Source organism: Lonchura striata, chromosome 3, assembly GCF_050655825.1.
Source record: "Lonchura striata isolate lonStrDom1 chromosome 3, ASM5065582v1, whole genome shotgun sequence".
Lineage (NCBI taxonomy): Eukaryota > Metazoa > Chordata > Aves > Passeriformes > Estrildidae > Lonchura > Lonchura striata.
Genome location: NC_140705.1, coordinates 52,029,227 through 52,051,701, shown reverse-complemented (window position 1 = coordinate 52,051,701; position 22,475 = coordinate 52,029,227). Strand labels below are relative to the sequence as shown.

At 38.7% G+C, this 22,475-nt stretch overlaps 1 protein-coding gene across 6 annotated transcripts in view; it reads right to left on the bottom strand.

Annotated features, from left to right (window-relative positions):
• The window catches only part of NCOA7 (nuclear receptor coactivator 7), an 83,703-nt gene that overhangs the window by 43,246 nt on the left and 17,982 nt on the right, over positions 1 to 22,475 (bottom strand). For 5 of the 6 annotated variants that reach the window (XM_085575114.1, XM_085575115.1, XM_085575113.1 and 2 more), the window contains one exon: positions 15,598 to 15,729. In XM_085575114.1, the coding sequence (XP_085431240.1) occupies positions 15,598 to 15,647 (50 nt within the window). In that variant the 5' untranslated portion in view covers positions 15,648 to 15,729. Of the gene's footprint in view, positions 1 to 15,597; positions 15,730 to 19,850; positions 20,140 to 22,475 lie in introns of those variants that run through there. The other variant, XM_085575116.1, reaches the window with a different exon arrangement.

Sequence of the window (22,475 nt, the reverse complement as noted above, 5' to 3'; positions counted from 1 at the left end):
TTAAGACCAAGTATCCATGACATTCCAGACAGGACTCGGAGTAACTGCAACTCTGTCTAGAGTTACGATCTCTGCTTGTAAGATGCTTCTTCCTCAGGTTTTTAAAGCCTGGTAAAAAATACTGAAACCCCTCCAATTCACACTCCTGAAAAGCCTTGCCTGTAATTTATCAAGACACCAAAACAAGCCTTCAACAGCATTTAAAGCCATAACGGCAGCCCCAAACCTACTATGCTTTTTGACATTATGTACCCTCTTAGTAAAGCAAAGCCCTCTATACACATGAGGCAATTAATTATTAATGCACACTGGTATAGTGCAGCAGAGACTAGGCTGTGAAGAGCACAGCTGAAGGGTTTACTGCATTTTAAACTCCATTCCCTTGAGATATCTCCTTCAGTCTCCACTCACCCTTCTCTCACACTGACCTGTATATCCCACACAAGCTGCCAGTCTTTCTCCCACTCAGATTTCAAACCCAGCACCTCCTAAAGAAGGTAGGATCTGAAAGTCTAATCTACTCTTCTCTCTGCTCTCAGATATTTCCCAAACTTCATAACAAGAGCTGCTATGAACAATGGTTTTAAGAACATAATTTGTTGCATTATTTCTTTTTTCAACTACTTTGGAAGATTTTGAGTGAGTTTGTTCAGTTTCTAAGGGGATTTCTGTGAACAAATCTAACATTCCATTTTGTCCTAATAGTTATGAAAGTAAAAGGGAGCTTAGCAGCAAAAAAAAAAAAAATAAACTTCTCAGTTTGATCTTGTTCTGCAATTAAATCAGCCTTTCAGGCAAAACAAGAGGCATACACTGAATTAATAAAGTGCTGCTACAGAAAATGCTTGGTTTTCAGTATCAGTTGATGGATATGTTGTGCTCCATGAAGAAAGCAGCTGGGGGAAGAAAAAAAAAGAAAGAAAAGAGCAGGATAAACAATCATTTTATCTGCAAAAAACACTCCTGTTTATGAATAAAGTCTTACACATCTGTAATTTCATTTAGACACCAGATAACATTTTTCAAGCTAGTTGATTCTGACAGGCAAACATTTCTTCTGAGAAATGTTTATACAGAGGGATCCGTTTCCAGCCCCTCAAGTGCTTTCTGAGCAACAACCAGTAAGCCATTTTCTAAGTTTGTCCAAATAGAAAGTTTGCCAGCAAAAGCAAAACTTACTGCTATACAAATATAATTTCATTTAATAAATACTAATGATCTGAAATGGACACAATCTCACAATAGGCAGGGAAAAATGCAAGGTTAGCAGTGCTTACTTAAATTAATTTGCAACTGACTGTTTAATACCTTGGGCACTGACTTACAGGAAAAGAGCTAGGAAAATTCCAAGAAATGGCCTACTTCATCTTCCAGACCCAACTCTATTTGACTGGCTATGAAAGGCAAATAACTAATTTTTAGAATAAAACAGCCTGAATTTCCCATTACACTTACAAGGTAGGTGGCTAGGGTAAAAAGAAAACTACTCAGGGAAAAGAGGGGTGATTTTATCTGCCAATTTCCACTAGAAACTACAAGCAACCAGTAAAGCAACTCTGACACTGAGACAGTAAAGACATAGAAATCTGGCAGTCACTTTTTCCCTATAAATTTCATATTGTTTTGCTTAACATTTATTCAATAGCAATGTCTAACAGACAATTCAATAGGACCTCATTCAATACATAACATCACAGTCAAAGAGCACTCGGTCCTTATTACAGGATGTTCTAAAAAACTCCTGATAGTAAGGCGCGTTTCTTACGATGTATTAGATTAATAAAGATCATACACCATGAAAAACTCTAGCTTTAGAAACAAAAGCATCTAATAAAGTGGCCCTCCAAAAATATAAACAAAAGAAGGGGGAAGGGAGAAGAAATCTTTTTATCTTTCAGCTGACAAGCTGAAGTTTTCCTTTTTAGATATTTTCCACAATGTGCCTTGATATCTGGCATACAATCATCTTAACATCCTGCAGAGCACAAACAGATCATGTTCCTCAAATACCATTTTTAAAATCTATTTATGCATGCATAAAATAAGATTACAAAAGAAACCTTTTAAAACACTTCAAACACCTTAATCTCTTTTGTTCCTGTTCAGATTCCTTTATATAAAAATGATATGCACACCAATTATTTACTTCAGAATTAATAATTTTAGCCTTAATTTAAATCTCTGCACTGATTATAATATATACTAGTTTCTTTCTACCCTCCATGCCTTTCTCCACCCATCCAGAAGAGCTAAATAAATCAAATGTCACATCAAAAAAACCCCTATACCTACCTACAGAAATCTGACAGTAAAAATCTCCATCAGTCACCCACTGGTCTGATCTTAATCAGTCCTTCTCTCCCAGCCTGCTCAGATCACCCCTCTCCCCTTCACCCAGCTGAGTGCCAGCACAACTCAGCCAGCTCCAGGCATGGCCCTGCTCTCATCCCATCCCATGGAACCTGAAGGATAAGCACATCTCAGACAAAATAAATTACTGCTGCATGCAAAGCCAAAGGAAGTCAGACTACTTGGCAGACCATAACACTTAACCCAGACTTTCCCAGTGCAACTACTTTCACTTCAGCACAGAAACAAATACAAAGCCATTCACCCTCAGAAATCTTCCTAACACTGAACAGCATCCACCCCACAAGGAGGCACACTCCATGGAACACAGACATTTCAGGTTGGCACGTGTCGTGTTTTGGAAACAAGCAAGCCACAAGGCTGTATGTTTACTATTAAAACAGACTATTAAGGCAAATGTAAGGGAGAGAACACATTTTTTGCCAGATATTTAAAGAATATTCTTTATATCTTATATATTTATATCTTTGCATCTTCCACAGATAGGAAAAAACTACCAAAAAAAATCAATTCTGAAAAAGTTATCAAGGACAACTGTGTTGTCCTTGATATGTATGGTGTTGCAGATACTCAAAAGTGTCCATAACCTGGTCATTCCAAAGGACAAAACGTAACTCCTGAAAGCTCTGATGTTACTAGCACAGGTCAAAGCTGGAAATTTCCACTTTTATTGGAGCAGCTGTTACTGATTGACAGCAAGTACCAGCACCAGGCTTCACAATGGTCAGTCAGCAGCAATGCTCAAGAAAGCTGGCATGCTCCACAGAATGAAGTGCTGTACTGACAATCCAGGGTATGCCTATTTTCTTCCCAATACTGCCATTAGCTTAAAAGCAAGTCACTACATCTCTTTCATCATCTGTAATGTGGAGGGGCAGATTTGTAGTAAAGTTCTTCTGGAATTTTAAAGACACTACATTTTCTGATGAGTTCTTAGATTAAGTAAAATATGTTAATCTCCCCTTCCCAGTTTTCTAACTTAGATCAGGGAATTTTAAATATCGCATATAACATCTTTTATGTTTATTTAAGGGTTGGGAATAATCCTTATTTCCCTGGGTAAAACTCAAAGAGGTCAGAAAGTTTTTGTTTTCCTAAATTTAAGACTACAGTGTTCTCACACACCTTAACAAACTTTCAATTTTCAAAAGCAAAAGTATCCACATCTTTTGTGTTTACTTGGAAAAGAGGTTATGATATATTCAGCACTTGGTGGCTATGACAACAATTTAATAAAATCTTTTCCATAGGAAAAGGATTCTGGAAAGCTATTTTGCTTGCTTTAGACATCTATTTGATCCTCTCCCTTATAACTTTAGTTACTGCAAGCTCTCAAAGAATAGCCTTAGGCAGAAGGCAAAATGAAGAAGTCTTTCCCTTTGCCAGAAGTTCACTTAATAGGCTTATTCAGTCAGAGCAGCACCACAGAACTATTTTGTCACAAGTACCAACTTGATTTTTAACACTCTCATCGTGCTCCTCCTGCTTTCTTCTGCTGACAGTTCCAGATACTCTTTCTTACTGTGCTGTTCATTCATCACACCAAAGGGATCCTACACATCCAGAGATTCTTCTGAAAGCAGCTCAACAGGGCATTCTCCCGGCACTGAAGCCCTGGCAAGGGAGGGATGGCCCTGCCCTGTCACCTCCAGACAGTGCTGGCCCCCAGCCTCTTCCCCACCTAATGCCAGCCCCTCGAGCCACCCCTCCCCTCCACATCTGCTGAGTGAAACGGCAAGAAAAAGGGAACTGCAGTTACACAGCCGGGGAGGATGCTACAGACAAGCTGCACAGAAAGAGTCACACCACAAGTAAACGTTTTTTTTTTTTTTTATAAGGACAATAAGCTCATCAGGCTGATACACATATCAAGTTTCTCCAAAAGTCTGATAAACTCACTCCCTGCCTCAACTGAATGCTCTTCAAGAAACTCAAATTCCATGGAAAAAAGAGGAAGGCCCTTTAAAATTAATAGTTAATTAACATAGGGAAACAAAATGCAAGAATTGAGAATAATCCCAAAGGCATAGACAGAGTATATGGAAAGCTCTAGGGGATGTGTGCTGTTCCATACAGTGGTTGCTCCACACCCACTTTTTCAGATCATCTATGTAACAAAACTTCCTGATAAGAGAAAGCAGTTTTAGTATTGATTAAACTGGCTGAAACCAGAAAGAAATTTAGTGCACAGTGACTCAAATGGCAATAAACATCTGCAAGGAAGCAATAAAACAGTAGGTGAAAATCAATGGTCATTTACAGCAAAACCCACAGGAAATGTGCCACACATCATGCAGCAGTAATGTAGCTGGAACCCACCTCCAGGGGAAAAAAACACCTCAAGAGGTGCTATCTTAGTATTTCTTATATGAGAAGTACCAAAGATACCAAATTAAATTCTTTCAAGAATTACATTCAGATAAAAGTGAAATGCAGACAAAAATAAATAGCTTAGGCATGTTGTTTGCCAAAGATCTAAAAAGGTACAAAGAACCAATATGAAAAATCATCATGGCAGGGCCGCGGAGAACACAGTGACAGGGATACAGTCTTTCAGTTTTGGTGATTTGGTTCATTTGTTTTGGTTTTAGGGACTTGTTTGCTTTTTTCTCAGAAGAAATCTGCATGGCAAACTGTTAAAAGGCTGTACACATGTGGGCAGACTTGAAGAATACCTGCAGGCACTCCCTTTTTCCCACCCCTCATTCTTAAGCATCCGTGCCTGGCCCCCAGCTGAAATCAAGAATGGTGAATTCAACAGTAACGAGGCAAAAAATACAGCAAACCTCCAGAGCTAAACAGGATTTGAGGAAAAGGAGACTTGTTTCAAAGCCTGTAGCTCAAAGAAGCATCTTTAAGCCTCTTCTGTCAGCTCACCACCTCTCTCTCTGCTCACCACCCCGATCCTGGCCCCAGGAGCTGTGCCCATTCTTGCACAAACCCATTTGTTGCACCTGCACAGGGACCAGATCTGGGAAACTATGTAGGTTAAAGATAACCCAGCAAAAATACCAATATGTGAATTAATTTTTTAAAATTTGATCACTCCCCCATTAGATCCCACTTGGCTGTGCTAACACTTGTGTCAACACAAAAGGAGGCAGCCGTAAGCAGAGGCAAGACCGCTCCTCCAAGCAAGCACTTTGCTGAGATGGAAGGGTTTGTGAGCAACAGCCTCTCTTATGTTCCTTGAGATCAGTAAAAAGAGGATGGCAGAAAGCCAAGCCAGGCACACACCACACCATGCCCAGCAGACCTCTGGACAGGAGCTCTGAAGTGGTCATGGCAGATTGTTCCCACTTATCCAGAAAAGGTGCTTTGATGATGGGAAATTTTCATAAACATTGTCACTCTGAAGGCTGGAAGAAGGGCAGCTTCCCCTGCTGCAAAAAGGAAGCACTGACTCTACTTCCCCAACAGCAGCAGAGAGAGAATAAAGTGCTGGTTTCTTCATAAAAAAGATCTTAATATTGAGTAAGCTGACAAATCAGTAAGTGAAGTTACCCATCAGTGTTTGCTGACCAAAAGGTTTGGGATGATCCAAAAGTTGCTATGGTTGAGAAGTCAGTGACCAAAGTAAAGTCAAAAATTCAACAGTTTTCTTATTTAAATGACCAATAATAGAGATATCTTAGAGAGGGAGGGAACTTGGATTTAAAGTACCTGTCTTTGCATTAGCTTTTGCTTTTCTTAAGAAACTTACTTTGAAATTGCCATTTAAATGTCACGGTGCTCTGCATCACTGTACCAACCTCTATTGCAAACTATCAATTTAATACAGCTGTAAACAAAAGTAGTTTTAAAAAGAAAAACACAAAGAAAAAATCCCACATTTTCTCCTTTATATTATTAATAGACAAGGCCAAGGATTTTTTATTTTAAGAAAAGGCACTACATGGAAGCCAAACCGATGGCTTTAAATGCTAACTTTTCCTAACACCAAAATTATTCAAATGTCACCACATCTTTTTCAAGGATTCTGTTAGTAAGAGCTGGAGATCACAGTATAAGAGATGCTGTGCACAGGCCTACAACCAGGTTGGAAACTTATCCATTCAGGAACAAATTTAGAGCAAAAAGCACTGCAACATGAGTGGAACAAGGCTTTATTTAAAATATTTCAGAGTAATTTCTAAAAACAAACTCAACCAACCGTGTACCTCATTTCTGTGTTTGCATTCATTGTCCTCAAACAACTTGCAACCTATTTTGCATGTTGAGCAGTTAAATGGCTTTCCTGAACAGACTTCCCATGAACTGGCATGAAGCACAGAAGAAATGTCCAAGTTCACTAAAGATACTATTGTGTGAATTAATGTTCTGAAAAGACACACAGCCATGCTGTCATGGAGGAATAAAAAGGAATCTGTAGTTTCAGTATTTAGAATAATGGCTGATATTGTCTCATACAACAGATATTTCATAAGTATCATGATCAATCTACACCCAGAACAGGTGTCTGTATCATCTTCTATACAAAATAATATGACACCACTTTTTTAATACTGCAGTGAAAAGACCATTAACCACAGGTATAAAGATGACAAGATAGGGAGAGTTTGTCTGCCTGGGACAGTCACATGGCAGGCATGTAACAAATGCAACTCATGAGAAGCATATACCTTAAAATGAGAATTTGACATGGTCTGGTATTTTTCACCAGCCATACCATTACATTAGTGTAGTTGGTCCTCAACTACACTCATAAGAGATAAAATGTGTATTAATTGCTACTTCTTAAAACCCCTCTGTGGGTTTTATATCAAATATTATATTATTTATGGATTTATTTTTGCCTGAAGAATAGTTTGCATTTTTTCATTTTCACTTCAGCTGAAACTTTTAACCTGCAGTCAAAATGTATATATGGCTGTAAGGGGAAGAAGCAATTACTTGAGGGAAAATGAAAAAGCAAAAATTAAACCTTGCCCTCTGTCAACGTGATGGAAGATAGGAAGACACAAGAGGCTCTGCTCTATGTCCATGTTCTCTGGACTCTGTAACTTCATGAGGTCTCACTGCACTTGAGGCAGTAGCTGAACTAGAATAAGAAGGTGAAGAACCCAGGGAGTTACAGTGCTCCTCAATTTAATGCTGTGAGGCTGCCCTTCTGCTCCTTGCAGCAGCACCCAGGCTGCAGCACACCCGGAGGCTCATCCTGGAGGAGGCTGAGTGCTGCCGCCTCCTCCCTGCACACCCAGAGCAGGCCAGGAGCTATCTTCAGCCTCCTGGTATTTTCAAGGACAACGACCTCCTATCAAATCCAGCCAGTCCAAGCCAGATAAGGGAGGTGCTCTGTGACATCCTGTCCTGCTGCCTGCCATTCTGCCCACCAGTCCATTCCTTTCTGGGCTGGGAAGAAAAGCTTCCTGGCATGCTGGGTCCTACCCCTGCTATGGCAGGTGGGTAGGGAGCTGCTGGCCTCCCCTCCCCTCTGGTGCTCTGGCACTTCTCCCTGCAGCCACATTGCTTTGGACCTGCTCCCACCACTCGTGCCTGGACAGCTCAGCTCCTACAAGCAGCTTTCACTGTTCTGTAACACCTAACAGTATGGTTCTTCACATGCATGAAATTGCTCAAATGCATCTGTCCATGGGACCAGAGTCATATGCTGTAGTTTTGGATTGCCAAAAAAAAAAAAAAAGAAAAAAAAAAAAAAGAAAAAATAGAAAAAATAAGCAGAAAGAAAAGAGTTTTGGCAGTAACAACAAAAAATCCTTCTTGGCTTCACACAAGAAGAACTGCAATATACAGCACCTGCTGTGGTCCAGGTGGAAAGAGCAGCATCATCTTCTTAACATTTAGTTCACTAACAGATAATGAACATACAGATAAATCTTCTGCTTGAGGAGATTTGACTTTTAAAGATTGTCTGATTGAACCATGTGATTGACACCTTCAAACCATTTATAGAAGTATTACTGAAAGTAAAAATCCATTACAGAAATGCACTGCTATGCCAAAACCATAATATAATTTAAACTAAGCTTACCAGTGATTAGCTAGCTGTTAAGCTTACACCTACTGAAATAAAAATAGCCAGTCCCGAAAAATAGCAGCAAAAGCCTGAAGTTATTAGCACTATATTAAGTGTTATACAAGACAAGTTCTCTGTTCCAAAAACTGCTGTCTCACAGGAAAATACTCAGTGTATTAAGGCACCCAGAGAGCTGATTTATGGCTCATTTACATTACAAAGGTTTTCCAGCATAAGGACAATTATTTCCCTCCTCCCCAAATTCCTAACCACTCCTGCTGCTCTTCTTGGGATTTTCTCTCATATAAATCAATAGGAGGAATCCCACAGATGTCAGTGGAATAACATGAGAATCTTAAAGCATAGGTAACACACATCTTCAAATTTCAGATGATCCTAGGAAACACTCCTTTCTCAGACTACACAGTAGGACAGAAAAAAACACCAAAAACCTACACTTAAAACTCACCTCCACATAATCAGATTGGCAGGCACAGGGTGGGGTGGAAGAAATCCCTTCCAAACACAGTCTGGAAGCTGGATTAACACTGAGGGCATGAGAGTTTACTATGGGGAGCCTAAGGCCACCAGGAACATGCACGCAGCCTCTTACCCTGCTCAAAGCCCCAGAGCACAATCAAAAAGCTTCATTTAACTTGGGGAGGCAAGGGTGGGGAGCCCAGCGCCTAGAGGTATGCAGCAAAAACTACAGAATGTGCATCTAGTAGTTCAGATACAGTGTAAGCAGACAGGTATCCAGTGTATCCACAGAGGACCCACAGTATTTCCTCTCTTAGCAGTAGAATTCCCTTAGTTAGGTATATAGTGCTTTCCAGTCTCTCAGACAGAGGGGGAAAACTGCCCCTTTCCAAAAGCATGTTCCTGCAGGTATCATTCATACCTTTCCCCTTAAACATGCAGCACCCTTAGCAGAAATAGACTATACAATGTAGCATGGCACATGGCAAAACCATACAGGCAAAAGCCTCAAATGATGGCAGATACAAAGGCAGGCAATTTTATTTGTGAGCCAGAAAACATGTTCCCTGAGGGTGCATGCCTAACTTCTTATCAACCTGTGTCTTCTTCAATCCAGCAAACTCTAACATAGCTCACAATGACAACTGTTCTTCTCAAAATACTGTACAGCCCACTCCCTACTACCCGTGGTACAAAGCACAGGAGAGCTGACCAGGACTGCTGCCAAAAGGAGGTAAAACAGTTGCTATTTCTCAGAGCATGATCAACAGCACCACCTAAAAGTCAGTACCATTAGGCATCTCTTTAGGCTGCTTCTGGAAGGCACCTTCATGCTGGAGCAGCTCAGTGATGACAGCTCTGTCATCCATAAGAGACACAGCAAAACCAGAAGCTGAGTGTGACCACCTCCCTTCTGTAGCATCTTACACAGCATCACTTTAAAATCGACCATGTAACCACACTTCTGCCAAGTATTATGCTACATTTTCACTAGTGTTTAAGCGAGACTTAATTTTAAAACAGTTCACTGGGGTTAAGCAGAATTTTATGCAATAGATACATAAGTGCCTAAGGACAGAAGACAACACCTGGGAGGCTGAAAAGACAAGACTATATCTGCAGACACTACAGAAACAGTGCCATTTAAAAATGTAATTATATCAGATACAGGAAGAAATCTGTACCGCACCTATCCAGAAAGTCACTCTGAGAAGCCTACAACTTTCATAATTTAAGATATGTCTTTAAATCCCTCCAAGAACAAAATGGCATGGCCCACCAGGAATGTACAGCACTCCCCTCAGTGCCTGGCATTCCCAGCTGTAGGCTGCAGGGAAGGGAAGTAGAAGACAAATTACGTTGCAATGATGTTAATAGACACTCTTATCCAAACTGCACAAAGGCCCATCATGTAACAATTTATGTTCTATAAAGAAGGCTAAATAAGTGTCTTTTTAAAGGCTGATAAGAGACACCCAAAGGTCTCTTTGGGAAAAGCAAATTTAAGGTCATTGCATGCTTCTGTCTAACAATCCAACCTTACAAGAGTCTTGTAAGGTGAAAAATTGTGAAATTACTGGTGTGACACAGTACATTCGAAGATTAACTAAACTCTTTTCTCTGCCTAGTCTCCTCTCAAAGAATTCGAGAACATCACAAAACTCCACCTTTCTTCTCTGTCCCAAAAAAGCCTCTTCATACAGAGGCCACACTGTTACCCAAGTCTCACTTCACATGCAGGGGGAAGTGAATGGGTGAGGAGGTTAACCATGCTTCCTGTCCAGGGCCCCATTAAATACTTTCACTAATTCTGTTACCAGTAACAAAATTCTTCTTCAATCCTAAATTACTCCACTGCTCTTGAGGATGAAAGCAATGGAAAGAAACAAGACTGCAGAAACCACTATCTTGTTTATGTTTCCCAGAGAAAGCACTCACATTGGGAATAATTCTGTGATTTAAAGACTAAACAGAAAATATTGATTCATGCCCTTTTGCTGAATTCTATCCTGCACCACAGAATTACAAGACACACACAAGCCCTAAATAGCAGAGCTAATAATAACCATTGCACCCCATAAATCTGAAGTAATGATATATTCACCCTTTTCTTACAAAATTGAATGCCTCAGGCATATGTGCTATTGCCTGAAACAATATGAATAAAATGCAATACCGTTACTCAGTTTAAGTAACTCAATAATGAGGTAATGTTTATATATCTGGAAGCAGAGTCAAGATATTTTCATTGTACAGATGAACTGAAATGATGTATTATTTCCTTGAGCCATTAAAAAAATATTTAAGCATCTCCAAGATCTTGGCTTGACTTTTCTTCACACCCAAGATAAACCTCCATGATGGTTTGTTTTAAAAACAATGTGTGGAAAACTTTTCCTCTGAAAAACAAAAAATAAAGTATGGGTGCTACAGGAAACCTGAATAAACATCAACACATTAGCTCAGCAGAATTAGAACAATTGGAAGGAAGCAACTGCTGGAGGAATAGTGAGCTGAGGAGCACCCAACACTTCAAGTCTGTTACAGATATAATGAATCTGGCCAAGAAGAACTGCACCTAACAGAAAAACTTATGAAAATGAGATGCCCTCAAGGAAGTAACTTTGTGCATATATATCTTATATATGTTTTCCTCTGTCCTAGCCACCTTTTTTCCACACAGTCCCTCCGTGCTTACTGTGTTTTTATTTCACCATCTATGTCTTAATAACCACAGGAATAAAACATATGAAGTGCACAATTACTGAATATGGGAATAAAACAGAAGACAAGGAAAGTACAAATGAGATGCTTACAAATCTGACAGCTTGCAATATGCAAAAGACTGACTAAGGGAATGACCTCAGCATGTCAGACCAAAGGTCTGTGCAAGCCAACATCCTGTCTCCAACAGCTGCCAAGGGATCAGGGAAAAACCACAACAACATGACAATTGCATATAATGCCTTCCCCAGCTAAGCTTCCCAGAATCTAGCTGTTTACAGCTCAGTAGTTATGTATCAATGATTCTTACTGTTGAAATTGTTGTGAATACTTAAAAGGAAAGCTATGTCATAAACAGCTATGGGACTGAAAAGCTGTACACCATTATTTGTATGGTTTTATTTAGGTATTGAAAATAATTAGAAAGGAAAAAATCTTGTAAATTGGAGCTGGTAACAAGTAAACAAAACCGCAGTAAACATTTACCTTCTTTAAATCTTAGGTTTAATGTATAAACCTTAATCTGTATGGATGTAAATTTAGGTATCTAAGCCAAGAACCTAAATCAACTTAAAACATGCTGTGAATTCCTTTATTTCTCTTAGATATTGGCATCATAAGGAAACAGGAGGTGAGCATTAAGTTATACAACTAGCTTCAGGTTCTGAAAAAGTATTAAAAACCTGGACCTAAAGAGAGTCTCCACCTACTGAGATGGCCTTTGGAGTATGTCCTAGACATTTATGTGGTTTTCTCAACAGAATGGTGGTAGCAAGACCAATGTAAACTCAATAAACACAAAGACATCCAAATCCCAGTGAGAATATTTTCCCTAATATAAGTGCCTCATTTTTGGCTTCAGAAATCTGGCTCTCAGCGGTGACCAAAAAGAAACTGAAAACTAAAATTCATAATTCCCCTGGAAACTATTAAGAAATCATTCAACATAAGTATGTTTTTTACAGTTCATCTCCACACAGATTGATCAGATTAAGTCACCAAAAGTTGAAGACATAACAATTAATAAAATTAATGTAAGTATTTTGGACAACTTGTTGAAAAGCAGCATTTTTTCATATAAAGCGCACTTATTTCTTTTCTCTAAGACAGCAGCAGAGAGCTAATTAACATAGGATTGTACAAAGCATGGAAAATGCTCAGTAGTAACTTGCTGTGATGAATGCTGAGGTTCAGAAAATTTGAACCTGAAAGAGTTCTCATTCTTTCAAAAAAGTATTCAAACTCTTCCCTTATGATTTCTCATATTCTTTAACTGCTTGTCCAAAGATATCCAGTATCACAGAACAGCATATGCAAAATATATCCAGCAGCACACAACAGCACATGCAAACCAATTCCACTTTCAAGCTGTACATTTAGCCTTCCAGACTACCAATTTATATCTAAGGCAATTCTTTCCATGTGATACACAACACTCATTCTGGTAGTTTCTTTCTAAATTAAGTTAAAAATTTAATGGCCACTCATTATACCCCTGAACTCAAGCCTACACAATGGCCAAGGGAAAACAAGGCTCTACATTCTGTGAGAGGGAAAATGCACAGGCAGAGGGAAATAGGTTTTATCTGGGCTCATGGGCACATAATCACATTAAAAAGCACCAAATGTCACAGTAGAGTCAATATACACAGATGTGCCTCTGTACACCCATTACATGTGTCTATGTGCCATCTATTTTTGGACTTGCTGAATATCAGCACAGATATTGGTCCATTTGGGAGACAGTGACACAGAAGGCAAAAGAAAAGCCTAAAAACATGATTGGGAAAATGAGGCAAGAAAACTTAACTACACAGAATAGTCTAAGTAGGAGTAACAGTTAAATAAGGACCTATTGCATAAGAGAAATTTATGCTCACGTTACTCTTATACTTTCACTTCTTGCCTGTTAAACTCCTACGAGCCGTAACATTTTATCTACACAAGGAATCTAAATCACTCTTTAAAAAGTTCTGAAGACATCTCTGTTTAGTTTGAAAAAAATAACTTTTTTTGTTTCCTGACAACCAAGGCAAAAAAGAAGCCCTTTACCAAAAAACAGAGTGGGTAAAACTGCATTTGGTAAGAAGCAAAAATGGATGGGGAAAGTTTTATTTCAGCTTCACTTGCCACAGGGAGGAGGGAAGACCTGGGAAAACTGAGGCACTGTATCTGTACAGGAAAAATATGATGGCTGAGTGGGTGTCTTCGACAGAGCAATTTCAAATATTTTAAATGTGTAAATAATGCTAAATTTGGGGGACAGAGATGCAGACAACTTCATGTTCATCTTGATCTTGCAATTCAGGAGCCGGTTTGTCAGCATATATTTTGGGATTCTCAAGCTTCCCTTCCAAGAATTGCAAGCACAACCACTCCGACACTGAGCACCACCCCTACCTAGCTAAGACAGAGTAAGCTGGCTAAACCGTATCATCTTTGTAAATAAAAGCAATGTTTTTTTCAATCATTTTTATCATTTGGAATTTATGACTGGTGATTTTTAAGAAATAAGTGACGTTGTTTTCCTAATAACTCATCTTTGTTAATTTAGCAAGTCTCTAATCATCTCTGAGCTCTGATGTACAAGAAGAGCCAAGGCCTGCAACCTATATAAAGAAAAAAGATGCAAGCTGGGAGGGAAAGAGACAAGTAACCTCCCCAGAGTTACACAGTAGCTAAGTGCTAATACCCTGAATCGATTTCCCATCTTTTTGAACCTTGCTCATGTCCTATGCCCATACAAGACATACTGCCCCTGTGAATTTTTAAAACAGAACACTCACAAGATGACAGAGGAAAGCAGATTAAATAAAATTGTCAAGGACTTTCCTGAAAACCTCTTGAGCAGACAGCACTTAGAAAGAACACAAAACATTCTCAACACTAAAGCATCTTACTCAGACATCCGTCTCAAAGCCTGAGTCTTCTTTAACACAAAATTTCTTGTTCCTTAGTACAATCCCTTTAGCTACTTCTGCTTTATCCTTCATAATGCCTTCTCTGTTTTAGGTGCCACTATCCATTTCCCCTTCTCAGAATCTCAAATTGCAACATTCTGCCAACATCAACATAACTGCATTTCTCCAAATAGAAAGCAAGTCACCAGACACACATGACCAAAACTTCCTCCAGTTTTTAGCCACCATTACATAGAACCCGAAGAGCAATAGAGCAGCAGCAACTCTTCCCCACACTACTTCTAAATGTTGTGACAGGCATGTCCCTTGATCTAGCCTGTAATGCACTAAAGCTACAGTAATTTAGTACTGAGTGGAGATGGGATACAATTTTCCTCTTCAACAGAACAGAAAACATCCTTGAGGCAAAGATGTTTATTAAACCTATTTCCTATCCCCTCCCAAGAGTAAGTGAGCTTTGATTCTTCTTGTACATGAGAGCTCAGAGATGATTAGAAACTTGTTAAATTAACAAAGACACATTATTAGGAAAGCAACGTCATTTATTTCTTAAAAATCACCAATCATGAATTTCAAATTATAAAAATGACTGAAAAAACATTGCCTTTATTTACAAAGATGATTTGGTTTATCCAGCTTATTCTTTCTTCTTATTCCAACTCTATGAGATAGTACTACTAAATCTGTGCTTGTTTCATTTGAAAGAAAATAATTTTATTTAATATTTTATTTTTTTAAAGTATTTTATTTGAAAAAATCTTGCTTTATTTGAAAACAAATAAACTTCTGGTTTAGATACACATATGTTTCAGATATGCTTATTTTCATCAACACTGTCCAGGAACTTGATGCTGGAAGCTCAAATGCAGTGCAATTTGCAACTGAATACTCAAGAATAGCTTAATATTACAAATTAGAATTCTAATTCAAGTATCCTCTACTATTCAAAAGAAAAAAATAACCACTTAAACATCAAGTATACCACAAGGAAAGCACTTTCTGGATACACACTGCAGCATAGGTTTCATTTTTATACATACTTGAAAAACCACAAAGTCTTGTCAAAAAGGCAGAATAAGGAGTTCTGTATTGTAATCAACATTGAAAAAAGCGCTTTAAGCTTACCGAGCAAAATAGCCTTGTCGCCGTTCCTTCTTCTCCTCCTTGGCCTCCATTATTTACAGTCAAATGGGCAAGGTGAGCAGCCAAGCACAATGCTCCTTCTCCCGTCAGCACCTCATAACCAGGCAGAGTCTCCTGCATATAACAGTTAAAAACAGGAAGCTCATAAATCAACATGCCACCAACACCTACAAAACCCAACAGGTTGTGGAAATACAACTGACCCAGTTGCAAAGCAATGTAAAACCAGTGTTTGTCGTGAAGTGTCCGTTTAATATACAATGAGAGAAATCAATTAATGCACTCTGACGAGTTTCTCAGCAGTGGAAGAGACATTTTGCAAAGCAGGTAACCCAAAGGGCAGCATCAAGTTTTAAAACTCTGGAAAGATTCAACTACTTTCAAGTTTATACCAAAACATCTTCCAGGTCTTACGTGTTTCCTATCAACAGATAGTAAACATATAAGAAACACATAGGCAGATCAAGAGAAGCTTTCAAAATACATAGTATAAACAGAATAACCCCTAAGACACACAATGCTTACTCTGAATTTAAATTTTAAATTACTAAAAATACTGTAAGATTGTGAGAGATCTGAAAGTTTTAAAAACATTGTGAAAGAAAAAAGAGTGATCTACATTTTGTACAAGGTTTGACTTTGTGACCAATATACAAGCTCAAACAACCATACAGAGAGAAACAAGATGGACCTCTGGCTCTCCCAATGAAGTGTAATCACCTTGAAATAGGTAGGACTAGGGAAGGTTATCTAGGTTATCTGAAAAGGATAAAAAAAAAAAAAAAAAAAAAAAAAGGGAGACTAGTAACAGTGGTTTTTGACATGAAAATCATCACCTCTTGGCAGAATGCTGTACCAAGGCACTTGGAAAACAGAAGCTGAGAATGTCCAAACTGCTTTATAATTACTGTAATTAACAACACGCCACATAAACTGCTGTCCAAGATCCCTGCCAAGATGTTTTATCATTTTCCTCTCCTCAACATACATTTAACTTACCATGATGGCTTGTGCACATGCAAGAAGTAAGTTAAGTTTAGAGTTTTTTGTCAGTATTTTAATAAACTCAAACCAGAAGTTACTACTAAACATTTTAGTCTAATGGGCTGTATAACAAAGAAATGGAAGACACATAAATTATGATTCATAGCAAAACAAGAAAAAAATCTTCTGGGACCTAATCAGCTTCCATTATTTTCCCCTGCATTAAAAGATCACAAGCTACAAACTGCCAGATGTCAACAAAAGAGATGATGCAGCAAAGACAGACTAATCTACTTGAAAAGCCCAAGAACAAATCATGCTAGAGTCTACTAGAAATACTTGCCAAAATTTTCTCTCCTTATTGATGGATGATTAGTCCACAGCATATGAAGCCTATTGTTTCAAAATGCACTTTTCCTAACTCGTAAGTTTTGAATTCATCCAGTGCATCACAAAGAATGAAATTGCTTTCATTTTTGCACATTAGGTAGTCTTACATGAATGGGTACTCTTTAAATGGCAAATATCTGACATCTTTAGCTTTATGAAGAGAACACTATTTTACCTCTGCAAGGTAACACATGATGTAGGACACAACTGGATACTGAAACCTACATGACAGAAGCATAACAGCAGCATTAGAACAAACTGGCCTGCTCAGATGTTCAGTCTGTATGAAGACGCCACATACTTCCTGAGAATTCTGATGCATCTTTATCTTCCCTGTTGAGGAAGGTTCTTAGATCTTCAGAGGTTCAGAACTGGTGGCTTCAATAGCACTGCCTTTAGAGTTACAGTAAGTCTTTCTGAGTGTACAACTACAATCTCTACAGCGAATTACAAAAAGAGTTCAAAGAAAGGGGAACCACTTTTCCGCCTTCACCTGCTCTGCCTTCACTACACCGTGATGTGGCATGAGGGCACTGACAGGCCAGAGCTGAGTCTCACACTGACACCAAGAACTATCAAATAACCCCAAAGCACTAATATAGTGTTAAACCCATGACCACAAAGACAGCAGGACCCATGAGAATGGGAAGAGGGAAGAGTCCTTCACCTCACTGAAACAAGATCAGTTGGGATGAACAGAGGCAAGAGAGACCTCTCCTCACTGCTTAATCCCATGCCAGGGTCAGTGGTATGCTTTTTCCATTCATTCTCCTTCTCTCCCATGGTCTGACATCCCCAGCCAGGGAAGTAACTGCCCTGCTCCAGGCTAGCAGATGAAGAGAGCACTACTACCCAGGGAGCCAGGAGGAGAAACCCCTGCCTGCCCAAAGCCCTGTCAGGCCCAGTGCCAGAGCAGCCACCCCCTGCTTCAGCAAAAAGTGCCACAAAAAAGGAGACAGGAGGTTAAGCCTGGATCTAACCACAAATGCTGCAGGAGGTGCCAGCACCAAGCCAGCAAGGCACTGCTCAGCTCCCCCAGTGTGAGGTTTGCTGTTTGCTTTCATCAGTGCTAAACAAAGCCAGCAATGCCAACATGGGTATGGAGCCTGTTCTTCTTACATCAAATAAATCCAACTCCAAGTCTTTTCACATGGTGAGGAAGAATAAATCAAGAATTCAAAAAATTAAATAATTGTATTCATAACAGATGGGCACTCAGAAAACTGGAATGTTATCCACAGACCAGACACAGCAAAGGTATTCAGGCAATTTTTTTTCTTTCACTAATAAAAATACACATCAATACAATATCCAGTCACCAATAAAAGTAAATTTTTATAACAGCATAATTTAATGTCAGATCCCACTCTATGGACCTAAAACTTACTTAGTTTACCTTCTCAGAAGAAACAACAGTATTGTTCTAGAAAGTCATATTAAAGTCTGAAAATTATACTTTGAAAACATAATACTAGAAATAGCAAAATGATTATGAATGCTGACTTCCTAATTTCCGAGTTTACTTGTATTTTTGGGAATTTTGCACCTAGTTGCCTAAAGGGAGAAAAAAGAGAAAACCCGACAGCTAGGAGGAACACTTTGAAAACATAATACTAGAAATAGCAAAATGATTATGAATGCTGACTTCCTAATTTCCGAGTTTACTTGTATTTTTGGGAATTTTGCACCTAGTTGCCTAAAGGGAGAAAAAAGAGAAAACCCGACAGCTAGGAGGAACACAGCACAGCCTGCAGTAATTGCTACATATAGTATTTAGTATTTCAGAGAGTTCCTTTTAATTTTAAGCAGTAACAACACAAAAGTCACATTTACTTTACAGGATGTCACTGACAATTTAAAGTTACATCAAAAAAGGCAGATCTACTCCACACTTCTCCCCTATTTGTCCTTTGATATTTCACAAGAAAAAAAAAAAAATCAAGGTATTCTTTATTACCTGCTCAAAATGTTATTAATGCTATATAATTAAAATTAATCTTGTTTTCCTGGCAGCCCCTTTCTGGTACAGATGAATACTGTATGTATTTGGGGGAATATTTATATGCTGAGAAACAGACAACTTACTCATATATCATGAGTTCAGTCCAAACTCAAAGGATGACAAAGCTGATTTTTATATAAATTTCAGGCTTAGTTTAACCTTTTCTACACACTGAAACAGAAGTAGACTGTGAAAAGCTTCTATTACATGTCTACAGCAGTGCTAATTCTTTAAGTAATCATTTTCAAGGCAAATCAAACAATGCATTTCAGTTAGGAGCCTGTTAAAAATTTGCCACTCTCCAAATTTAGCCAGCGCCAGCACCTGATAATTACCTAAAAAAAAGAACAAAATACATAAACATACACCGGTCTTCCTTAATTAGCCTACTGCTAAATTTACTCATTTCTGGGATACTTGCTTTGTTTATCTAGTGTTGCTGCCAGGGAGTTCTGAGGGTGTTACTGAAAATTTGTAATTAGGATGGGAATGCTCTAAAAAGTCCAAAAACCCCCAACTTTTAAAAAAATGTTATAATCACAGGAACAGACTGAACTCCTGACCATGGATGGATATACATGCCACTTCTACTGTCACCACACTTTAAAGACCTCCAGAACCGGTTTCCAGGTCCTGCTGTCCTCCCTGCAACCTGGCACAGGAGGACAGCAGCCTCCTGCACTGGTATATTCAAGTAGCAGAAGAAAATGCTCTAAGTGCAGGGTAAAAAAAGAAAACAAGATTAAAAATAACTTAGTTTGTGAATAGAGCACCCTTTAAAGACTGATAAATTTACCACTTTTTCAAAATGATTTCTTCTCCCTTTTCCTTCCCTTCTCTTGCATGAAGAATAATGTACCTTGCTACTTGCAGTTTAAGTAGTTCACATTTTCATTAACTGCTTCAGTAGTTTCACAGTCCTGCTTGCTGTACTCAGGAGTAAGCACCCAGAAATCCTGTCTGCAGACTCTAAAGCATCAACAAACAATCCTTTAGTTGTGAGAATTACTTTCCAAAACTCTGCACGTGAACAACAGTACATCCAACAGCACAGACATGCAGAAGCCAATGAAGCATCTGATTATTTTTAGAACATTCAGTAGACTTGATGATAGCTTTTCTCTGGCCATCTGTGCCCACTGCAAGTCCTGGAAAAACATACAAAGAAAAAGAAACATTCAAGATCATGCAATTCTCTGGACATATTTTTCATGATCCTGTAGAGTCAATATGTCTCAACTTCTCATGAGGTAGGAAAATTATGTAATTCCCTACTTTGCAAATGGAGAAATGAACTCTAAGAATGACCTCCACATGCTCAAATGACAGCGGAAGAGCAACATGTGCAAATATCCTCCCAAAAGCTTTAATCCAGCCTTAACAATGAGAACATGGGAGAAGATTACTTTGACAAGGACATAATTATTATTTTCTGTGAAATTTAAACCGACTAACTCTGGAAACCAATAGCACAGTCTCAATTTTATCTGGCTCTGTGGACATACATGTAAGAATCATAGCTCAGGTCCACAAAAGAAAGTAAAAAGCCTAACTCTAACTCCTCTGAGGATCCAGGCTCACTCAGCTCCTTCAGCAAGGAGTAAGTATGTAAAAGAAGCAATTAACTGACTTCAGGAAAACCAAGTCAAGGGTAGTGTATTCCATAATTTAGTAGGACCCTCATAATGCAAGAGACACTGGTGACAATCACACTGTGAATAACAAGCAGGGAAGGTCTACACGCAAATGTTCCAGTTTGGAAGGCAGAGCAGATGAAGGTACAAGACTCCCAGTGAGACAGCCGAGTAAATGTGGCCATAGCATGGATGCAACAGGGAGACCCCACTGTGCTGAGGGAACAGGATGCTGCCAGACACACCACATAGCTCTCATTTGCTCTCTGCTACAGTGACCCACACAACAGTAATTTTTTATTTTTGCTTCTCTATTATACCTCTGCCCCCGAGATTACTAACACCACACACATCTGTTCACAGCACTGCACACTTCTTATCACCTGTTGGAATACCAACATTCAAAACTGGTCATATTCAGACACAAAGCATTACTAATGATTTGGTTTAGGTCTGCAACTCCGCAATAGACTGTCTTATGAATAATAAATCTTCTGGGTACATGTGACAATTCTGACCCCTAAAAGATGCAGCAGGAGAGATGACAAGGGTTACATCAATAAGCCAATACTAAGACAAAAAAACAGAAAAGGTATGTTTGTAATACTTCAAGAGCAATATAAAAATATATATCTCAAGTTGGAAGAGTAATAAATTGTAGAACAAATCACAGATAGAAGGGAAAGAGTTTCAGTGTATTAGAGCTGAAATTGAACCCTTGGGGGTTGCTACCTGAGCCTCTGATGAGCCCAAAGCAGTTACCAGAGCACTGTGCAGATACAAATAAATAAAACCACACACCATCTTTAAACATAAGGCAACAGAAGACATTTTAAGTTGCTATTGGTCACATAAATGCCTATTATTAAGCTTCACAAGCCAAAACACTAATAATAACTCTTGCATTCATTTCCATAGACCTCTCATTTTTAAAACCAGGAGAGTGAATGCACACTTGCACTTCATGAGAAATGCTAAACTTTGCAGCATTTAATTAAAGCATCACTGACTGGACTAAGCAGGCTGAGTTCTACTGCTTTTAGGTTCTGCTAGTATATGTTACTTGGTGTAGTAGAAAAGATAAAAGTTTCTGTATAAACATTACAGCATCTCAAGATGAAATATAACAGAAATGAGCCATCAGCAAAGAGAATAGTAAGCTACAATTTTTTAAGTCTTGTCTTTAGGTAGAATGACCTAGGAAAAAGTGAGTTTGGAAGCTTTCAGAAAACTACCTAGCACAATGAAGTAAAACACAGCACCAACTTAATACAAAGGAAAAAAGAATGTTCATTCTAAAGCTATCTGAAGTATGGAATTATCTTGATACAATTACATAGTTACATTATAGCTATGGTGTATAGTGTACTGTTAATTCTAAAACACTAATAAAAAAGCTCCAGTCCGTGACACATAACTGGAGGGCACTAAACTAACCCAGGAGAGCTACTCCACCTGAGGTTCACTCAGCCCTTGCTCAGGTGAATAGCCCTTCTTTACACCTTTCATCTTTGAAGCATTATGTCTGCCATGTTTCTTGTGATAAGGGTGTGTATTAAAATACACAAAAATAAAAATACAAATAAAAATACAAAACAAGAGATGGAAAAACAAGTGAGTAAGCAGAAGCAATTTCTAGACTTCTTGTTCGTATTAAACACAGAACAGTCACAATTTCTGTGTCCCCAAATACAGAGAAACAGAGATATTCAATGTGGCTATTTGCATGATGTGGGCTCTCAAGGACAGTGAAGATAAGATCTGGCGATAAGACAGGCAAAGAAAACAAACACCCTCGCTCTTGAGGAACAGAGTACAATGTTTAGGAGGTAATTATCCCCCCTACAGTG